This window comes from Eleginops maclovinus, chromosome 10 (assembly GCF_036324505.1).
Source record: "Eleginops maclovinus isolate JMC-PN-2008 ecotype Puerto Natales chromosome 10, JC_Emac_rtc_rv5, whole genome shotgun sequence".
NCBI classification, from domain to species: Eukaryota; Metazoa; Chordata; class Actinopteri; order Perciformes; family Eleginopidae; genus Eleginops; species Eleginops maclovinus.
In genome coordinates this window covers 3099868-3108851 of record NC_086358.1, presented here as the reverse complement: position 1 = coordinate 3108851, position 8984 = coordinate 3099868, and the positions used below count along the sequence as shown (strand labels likewise).

At 41.5% G+C, this 8984-nt stretch overlaps 2 protein-coding genes across 5 annotated transcripts in view; one reads left to right on the top strand and one right to left on the bottom strand.

Annotated features, from left to right (window-relative positions):
- Positions 1 to 61: 61 nt before the first annotated feature.
- On the top strand, positions 62 to 8373 carry zdhhc16b (zinc finger DHHC-type palmitoyltransferase 16b). 4 transcript variants are annotated; one of them, XM_063893836.1, is made up of 10 exons: positions 62 to 162; positions 2392 to 2550; positions 3458 to 3652; positions 4235 to 4323; positions 4412 to 4440; positions 4553 to 4686; positions 5645 to 5730; positions 5816 to 5939; positions 6047 to 6117; positions 7285 to 8373. In XM_063893836.1, exons 2-10 carry the CDS (start codon positions 2425 to 2427, stop codon positions 7385 to 7387), a joined length of 957 nt encoding a protein of 318 aa, XP_063749906.1. In that variant the 5' UTR covers positions 62 to 162; positions 2392 to 2424; the 3' UTR covers positions 7388 to 8373. The 4 variants fall into 4 exon arrangements, with proteins under 4 accessions (XP_063749906.1, XP_063749904.1, XP_063749903.1 ...); XM_063893834.1 differs by having other exon boundaries at positions 2392 to 2682; XM_063893835.1 differs by lacking the exon at positions 62 to 162 and adding an exon at positions 990 to 1562 and having other exon boundaries at positions 2392 to 2682.
- A 582-nt stretch (positions 8374 to 8955) lies between these two features.
- The window catches only part of mms19 (MMS19 homolog, cytosolic iron-sulfur assembly component), a 17121-nt gene continuing 17092 nt past the window's right edge, over positions 8956 to 8984 (bottom strand). Inside the window, 1 exon segment of the mRNA XM_063893832.1 lies at positions 8956 to 8984. This exon segment is cut by the window's right edge and continues 1119 nt beyond it. The gene's annotated coding sequence lies outside the window, so the exon portion shown is untranslated.

Here is an 8984-nt window from a genome sequence, read left to right as displayed (position 1 = left end):
AACCGGAAGACGTTTCAGGGTTTTATTTTTACCGCTAAACCTCTGTTCAATAAACGATCTTCGCTGGTTCTGTTTAGCTCAGTAGTCAGTGGAGACATGGCTAACAGGTTAGCATCTTCATGACCTCACTGTAGAGCTGCAGGCTTCACTTCACCTGACCAGGTACATCATGTCATAATGTCACTTTAAGTCCGGGTTGGTATTCTGTTTATTAATAATAAATGACTCTTAATCGTGAAGAAAGGGTTGCAGTTAGCTGGAGGCAGCTAGTTGTTAGCTAACGGTGCAGCATGCCAGATTGAAGCTAATTGGAGAAAAGCTTTCTTCTTATTCTTCTACTGTTTTATTGTCTTGTGGGTTTTTGTCAATTTGTTTATCTTGATTGTCCATTTAGTTATTCAGCCCTCATCTGGACAAAGGTGATATTCACTGATGTGTTATTACATGATACTATTCCTGCATTAAGGTATTCATCTGTATTTCACGCAGTTTTAGCTACAGGAGTGGATGATCTAAGCTGAAGGGGGAAGCTGTCACATGATGTTCAAGTGTTGGATTTTGTGTTTCATTAAATTAGATAGAACTGTAAGTACATGTTAAGTGCATCACATGACTGTAATATGGACTTTCAGCCTGGAGGAATACATTACTTAAAGATAGTACATCATAATATGGAGGTATGAAGTCAGGAACCATCAGTAAATGAGTCTATGAAATGTCACAACATAGTATGAAATGTTTCTCAAAGCTCAGATTGAAGTCCTCGGATCTCTTGGTTGTTTTACAAGGAGTCTAACACCCAGATATATGTACTTGAAAGTGACATAAAGCACAGAAAAAGCAGCAGATCCTGAGTTTTAAAGGCTGGAAATGAGTAATTGTCTGCCAAATGGCTATTTATCTGGCTGTTCGTTTCGGATCTACATAATATTATTAAAATACCCCAGGCTTATTTTAGTTACTATCTCCATATTAATTAAACTAGTGTATCTTCAGCACGGCTTTAATAATATATTACTAATTATATAGTTTGGATTAATTTGATCATTGAACTATTTTAATCCATTTTCTCCCGGTATGAATGACCTTTTATAGATGAATGTGGATTAATTACACTGGTGTTATACCATTCATCATGATGCATGAAGCCCTTTATAATGAAGCATGAAAAACAGTGTCAAATGTACAGATTTTATGCTGGCTAACCTGATGCACGTTAGGCTCTTTTTAATGTATATGTCAGTAATCACTATGAGATTAAAGGAGCATCTGAAACAGGTGGTTGTCGACAGGCCTGACCCTCCCTGACTAATAGAGGCCCCCTGATTAGCATCTCTCATTATTAATGCCGACCCGAACAAGCCTTATCTGTGTAACCAATACTCACTTTCATGAAATGATGCCCTGGATCAGGTTTTATTTCCTTCTTGCTTCAGACATTCATCCCGTTGCATTTCCCTCCTACAGGGTTACCGCTCCGCATCTCCCCGGCAAGTTTCTAAGAACTGTTCGGCCTCGAGATGTGGATTTGCTGTGAATTATTAACAGGAGACGTTTGATTGGTAGGTGCTGATGGGCACCTGTTTAACCCAAACAACCCCCAAAACCATGATCCTCCATCTTTCATTTAGACGGATAATTAAGGAGCGATAAACAATATATTATTGGTATTTGAAGAGCATTTTATGCCACTTAATAATCCCCACCTTTCACACTTATTGTACAGATAATATCCTGCTTTATATTTAGTTTATATTTTAGGTCCCAAATGTATATTCTTGTACGTTCTTTTTAAATGTTATTTTATTTTTATTCTATTGTAATTACGTTGCCTTGTTTTTATGCTGCTGCAACGAAAACATTTCCCAAATTGGGATCAATCTATCAAAGTGAGTCACTATCATAGAGTTCATTTCCATATATTGATAGCATAAAAGTGTAGATTTGCTCTGAATACTTAACAGGAGACGTTTAATTGGGAGGCGCTGATGGGCGTTACCTGAGAGCCCGGCCTTGTTGTCTTTGACGGACATGTGTCTCAGACCTCGACTGGAGCTTTCTTATTTAATATATTCACCCCATTGCATTTCCCTCTTATTGGGTTACCACTCTGCATCTCCCCGGCCAGTTTCTAAGAACTTTCTGGCCTGGAGTTGTGGATTTGCTTCTGAATTATTAAAGGGAGACGTTTAATTGGTAGGCGCTGGTGGGCGTGACCTTGTTGTATTGACGGACATGTGTCGCAGAACCTGGACTTGAGCTTTTCTAGGGGTGGAGGTCCCAAGGATGACCGTGTAAAACTCCACCATGCTGCGCTACGAAGAGCTCCTGTTTTACGCTGCCTGTGTTTGTAACTGCTGGACTGTGTGTCTGTGTGTGTGCGTGTGTCAGAGTGTGTGTAGGAAAGGTGGTGGTGGTGGTGGTATGGGCAGCAGCTGGAGGTGGCATCTTTCCCGCACCATGAGGCTGGCGCTGCGCTGGTGCCGAGGCCTCCAGAGAGGGGCTCGATGCGGCGGATCGAAGCCGTGGATCAGCGGCCGGTGTTTTGAGGTGTGGAGCTACAGCAAGCTGCTGCTCAGGTCTCTGTACTTCAACAGCCTCACCAACGCTGACACTCTGCTGGACTGTGCCTTCGAACCAGTCTACTGGATTGTGGATAATGTGACCCGCTGGTTCGGAGTGGTGAGCTGTTGGATATCTGTTTGTTCCTATTTGACCCCAAAACAAACCCCCAAAAACTGTCATTTAGGTCTCCTTATTTGAGGGAGTTATTGTCAAAGGAATAATTGCGATAAATGCTATCGTCAATTAAAGACCATTTTGTGCCACTACTACAGTGTAATAGCATAGAAATACAGGCTTCAAAGAGCAATTCACTTACATTTCTTTGGAATATTCAATAATTAGAATTGGAACGGGGGAAAACAAGTCGCTCACATAAAAAAAATCGATTTCATATCCATTTATTAATTATAAATCGACAGCTTTAAAAAAGTTCATTTGGATGCATTCTATGATTCGACGAAAACGTAAAATTGACAAAATATTTTTAAAGTAATGTTGATGACCCAAAATGATTGAGGGGATGTCCATATGTTTACGATAAGCTGATAATGTTGTTGTCCATATATATATCGTACAGTAAGTGTGTAACTTAAGAATGATCCATTTTGTTTCCGTATGTCGTACGATAAGCCGATTACATTAGAAACGATCAAGGTGATGACGATGTTTTTAACGGTAAGTCAATAACGTCAACATTCATTTGGTACAATGAGTGGATGGCGTAAAAATGGTGACGCTAATGTCCATTTATCATACGATAGACTAAAAAAATGGAGGTCAATCATTTCCAAATATCGTACAAAAGTCGATAAATTCAAAATGTCAACATCGTACGATAAGTCGCAAACGTGATATTTTAAAAGCCCTCTCGTCTTGTCTCTTCTTCTCTCAGGTGTTCGTCTGTCTCGTCGTTCTTCTGACGACTTCAGTTGTGGTCATCATCTACCTGTTCGTCTTACCCACAATCCTCAGCACCTACCCTCTGTACATGATCGTGTGGCACCTCTGCTATGGCCACTGGCTCCTCATCATGGTGGTCTTCCATTACTACAAGGCCACCACCACATCAGCGGGACACCCACCCAAGGTACCAAACTAGATCAGTACTGCGATACGCTTTAGCTGAATGAGTTTTAATTAAGTGTTTGCATGTTGGTCTTTCTGTGGTCGTGGCTACGGTTTACTACGGTGGCCCTGAGAGCTCAAAACAAGGCAAATTGAGAAAACATGAAATGTGACATTGTGTAGTATTTAGAGAAACAACAGTAAGCTGTTTCCAGGGACAAAATAAAGTGATTCACACGCAGAAATGTTTGTGTTGGTTCCTTATAAAGTACATTAAGTGTTATTTTCTGCTTCTTACCTCCTCTAAGGTTTGGTTTTCCCATGTGTTTTTCGTGTGTTTGTTAGAATGATTACAGAAGAACTACTGGCATCAATGTCTTAAAACTTATTAAAATTCGGAGCAAATTTGTATTTGACATCAACAATTTTTGATCGAAAAGACACTGCAGGACGTTCGCTACTTAGTTTGAGCTCTCAGGGCCACCGTATCTTCCTTACAGTTATATATTTCTGCTTCCGCTGCTACAAGGTGACGCTCTTGTCCTGATTGACTGCTGTTGGTAGACAGTAATACATCCTCTTAATCAGTGTTTGTTTCATTTAGGAGAAAACTCAGATCCCATCGGTGTCCATCTGTAAGAAATGCATCACTCCTAAACCTCCCAGGACGCACCACTGCAGCATCTGCAACATGTAAGAGAATTAAAATATCGATTCTCATCCGAACAGTTAGCCAGGTTTGTCTTTTTATTCAATTTGAACTCTTTGTTTTATATTACAGGTGTGTTTTGAAGATGGACCACCACTGTCGTATCCTTTTGACAAGAAATACATTTGTTTTTAACTCAAAGAAGACGCTTTAAAACCTCTACTGCTGTATTCATTCCCCACTTTGTACACATTTCCCTGAGCGTGTTTCCAGCCTGGTTGAATAACTGCGTGGGTCACTTCAACCACCGCTACTTCTTCTCCTTCTGCCTCTACATGACCCTGGGCTGCGTCTACTGCAGCATCAGCAGCAAGGACATGTTCCTGGACGCCTACAACACTATAGAGGTGAGGCGGAGAGCGGGCATCACTTCCTCGGGGTGTGTTACATATCGTATGTATTGTGGCTTATTCCATATCAGATGCAAAACGTGTGTAACGTGTTTTTGTACCTGGACAACTGATGGAAAGATCTATCTAGTTTAGAAAAGACGGACAAACTAGTCCCTTTATTTCCATGGTACATTTTAAACTAGTCATTGCAGTAAGAGTGCGTGATAATTGCCTTCAAAATAAAAGCAAATACTGGTAAATGTGACACACAATTTCACAATAAAAGTCCTTCTTCAATAATAACAAAAAGAATGAGAGAAATGAAATAAGAATCTGGTAAATAATTAGTCAAACTTAATAAAGAGTACATTTCCACAGTACAGCTTTACTGCAAATGTTTGCAGACCACCTTAAAAATTGAAATTACAGAAAATATCAAATGAATTTCAAAATAAAAGCACCTTAAAATAAAAAAATGTACAAGCCATGTGTAAATTCAGATGTGAGACCAGAAGGATCTTGGTAGTAAAATCATATGAAAGGGTTTTAAAAGCTAACTGTTAAGGTGATATAAAGAAACTGTGACAACACTGAGACACATATTGGAAGACTTACTTCCTGCTCATTACTGCTAATGGTATCCTACGAGTAGACCCTGTTTTCAGTTTGGTCCAGAGTAGCGGTGATGAAATGTTTTGCACCGTGGCATCTGTCAGACGGTAGCAGAGCACGAGTGTAGATGAGCTCAGATTAGCTCAGGTGGCACACGAGGAAACAGGAGACAGGAAAAGGATCTGTGCTCTCTCAGGACTCATATCAGAGGTGGAGCAGCAGCAGGTAAACAAACAGCATCAGGGCTTGGAGGTCAAATCAGCTTGAAAGTTTAGAAGTCTAAGCCACCCTAAGACCACTTAACCGGGAACAGGATCCGGCATGTTGGAGTTGTAACCTGATTATCTTCTGTCTTTTTCAGAGATACTACCAGACCCCTCCTCCAACCGACCCCTACATCGAGTCCACGGCTCACAAGAGCATCATCTTCCTCTGGGTGCTGACCAGGTGAGGAACGCTTTATCATTCCTCCGTGTTTCTTCAGATGGAGGTGGATAACAGAACACTGATTTTGACTGTGTTCCACCGGCAGCTCGGTGTCCGTGGCTCTGGGAGGACTCAGCCTCTGGCACATGATCCTGATCAGTCGAGGAGAGACCAGCGTGGAGCGACACATCAACCACAGGGAGACCCGCCGGCTGAGGGAGATGGGCAAGGTCAGAGCACTTACAGCTGAAAGATATCTGAAACTACAGGCCCAAATGATACTGTTTGGAAATGATGCAGGAAAACGGCTGTTTAAGGTTCTTGTTTTCTGACGCAGGTTTTCAAAAACCCATATCATCACGGGACGATGAACAACTGGAAGCTGCTGCTGGGGGTGGAGAAAAGGAGGTGAGGTTGAATCAATGTTGACACTATGTGTTGTAAGCGTGGTTAAAGTGAGTGCAATTTTATATTATAGCAAAGCAGCTCCTATGTAAGAAATAAAGCTACAACTATACAGAGTCAATTAGAGAATTGAAATACAATAAAAGGGCTATTACTGATAATGATAATGATACATTTCATTTGAAGGACACCGTACATGATCCACACACAAAGACAATAAAGGAATCAACAATGCAAGGAACGAATAAAATAAAGACAATAGACGCTGACGGAGGAATTGGCATCAAGTGGAATAAGCAGCTTTGAACAGATGTGTTTTGAGTTGTGTTTTGAAATGGGGGAATGAATCCATGTTTCTGAGTTGGGGTGGTAATGAGTTCCAGAGACGGGGAGCAGAGGGGCTGAATGCTCTGCTCCCCATGGTGATGAGGCGGGCGGAGGGGACAGACAGGTGTATGGAGGAAGAGGATCTGAGGGAGTGGGAACATGGAGGAGGTCGGACAGATATGGGGGGGGGGGGGGGTTAACAGGAGGACTTTGAATTGAATACGGAACTGAACCGGGAGCCACTGGAGCTGTTGGAGGACAGGAGTGATGTGGTGAATGGAGGGGGTCCGAGTTATGAGCTGAATTCTGAACCAGTTGAAGTTTATGGAGGGTTTTTTGAGGGAGGCCGAAGAGGAGAGAGTTGCAGTAATCCAGACGGGAGGTGACGAGGCTGTGGACAAGGATGGCGGCAGCGTGGGGGGTAAGGGAGGGGCGGAGGCGACTGATGTTCGGTAGGTGGAAGTAGGCAGACCGGGTGATGTTATTGATGTGGGATTGAAAGGATAGTGTGCTGTCAAGGATGACACCTAGACTCTTAGCCTCTTACTGAAAGAATATGGACCATAAATGCAATCACAAATGGGGTTTGACTTCATTAAGACCCTTGTGCATCACTTTCAAATGTAAAGTTACGTCTGGGGGAAATGCACACTATTTTCCTGGATACAAATGTTGTTGCATTTCCCAGAAGAAAATACAAATACAAATAATATAAGAAATAAAAAATGTTTGACTAGAAGTGACTTTGCCACATGGACCAACTTGAATGATTTTAAAGACATGATATGAACCAATATGTCAATTCAGGATGTAAATCCAGCTCATTTATCCTTCTGTCTTCAGTCACTGGTTCACCCGGGTCCTGCTGCCCTCCAGCCACCCCCCCAGCGGAGACGGCATCCTGTGGGAGTTCAGCTTCACCAGAAGAGACCCCATGGCCATCTGACCCTTTTTCCTCTGATCCATATCCAAGAAATCAACTGTTGTACATGCGTTCACACTACAAGCCGCTCGGGACAGAGGAGAGAAGCTCCTGCTGCAACAAGGAAAAGAAGCTCTGTAGCTGCACTGTGCGAAGTGGAAACACGGGGATCCGTCATCTTTTCCCACCCGTCTCCAGCCGAAGCCACCCTGTGACTGCAACCCTGACTCATGTTTATAAATGCTGCTGCTGGCCAGCATCGTTGTGAATCCCAAACGTATCCTCCTTTCCATTTGTAATGGACAAAAAAAAATGGTGCATCTCAAATCTTGCACCAGAGTCAAGCCTTTTTGTTCTTACACTGTTGATGTAAGAATGAATCCAAGACTGGGGGGGGGGCAGCATCGGAGAACCCCAACCTCTACAGTCACAGCACTTTAAAGGTGCTGTGTGTCGCTTTATGAAGCTCCAATCAACATACAGGTCCTTTAATGATGTGACTGGATATCTGAGCCCATAATAAGTGTGTCTTAGACTGAAATCATGAATATTTTCAAAGGTTTTTTTATTTCTGTCCTGTGATTATTTAAATAATGGCCATCTTAACAAAAGTATGTGTTTTCATGTTTACTTGTGTGCTTGTTCATCCTGTCGTTGTGATCTGGGGAACAAGTGCGAACGAGATTAAGAATCTGAAATCAAAGGAGAGCGAAAACCAAAAGATTTATCCACTTTTTATTTTGCCTATTTTTCAATTTAGCAAAAGAAAGAGAATTCACACAGCATCGTTTCATCCTCTTGATCCTGTCTGATAACTTGTTGTGTGCCTCGTTTGGTTAAAGTCGTGGACAATTCCCCAACGTGTTTGTACTGATAACTTCATGATGGGTGATTGGACCCGTAGTTGCCATAGAAACATGACTGTGATATCATGTGTAACCAATGGGAGCTGTGCTCCAGTTTCAAATGTGATGTCTTTTTTTTTTTTTATAAAAAAAACCTGTTTGATATTTATGAGTGTTTTCTTCTGTCATGATAATTAACCTATTTTACATATTTTCAAAATAAAAGCCCCAGCGAGTAACTACCCCTACAGGAAGCACAGGGTAATGCTCGTTCTTTCAAAATAAAAGCCCAATGAAAGTAACTACTCTTACAGGAAGCTCCAGGTAATGCTCGTTCTTTCAAAATAAAAGCCCAATGAAAGTAACTACTCTTACAGGAAGCTCAGGGTAATGCTCGTTCTTTCAAAATAAAAGCCCAATGAAAGTATAATACAACTGCTGCCTATCAATAGCTACTTAATATAAGCTTTTGGAACGATACCTAGTGCCAGTCATATTCAAAATGTTCTAGTTTACCTTTAAGATATAAAATGCCCTTACATTACAGCTTTCATCCTGTAATAGTTGTCATATTCAGCGAATTACTTCTTTAGTTGTAGCTAAAAACACGTCAGTTCCAAATGAGCTTTAATTACCACATTTTAATGACTTTATCCTCACATCCAATTGGACATGTATACAACGTTTGAAGAAATCCCCCCAAAGTGTTCCTGAGGTATCGAGAGGGTGAAAAAAATCGGATGCAAAAACGGCAATACCTTTTATTTCTCATAAAA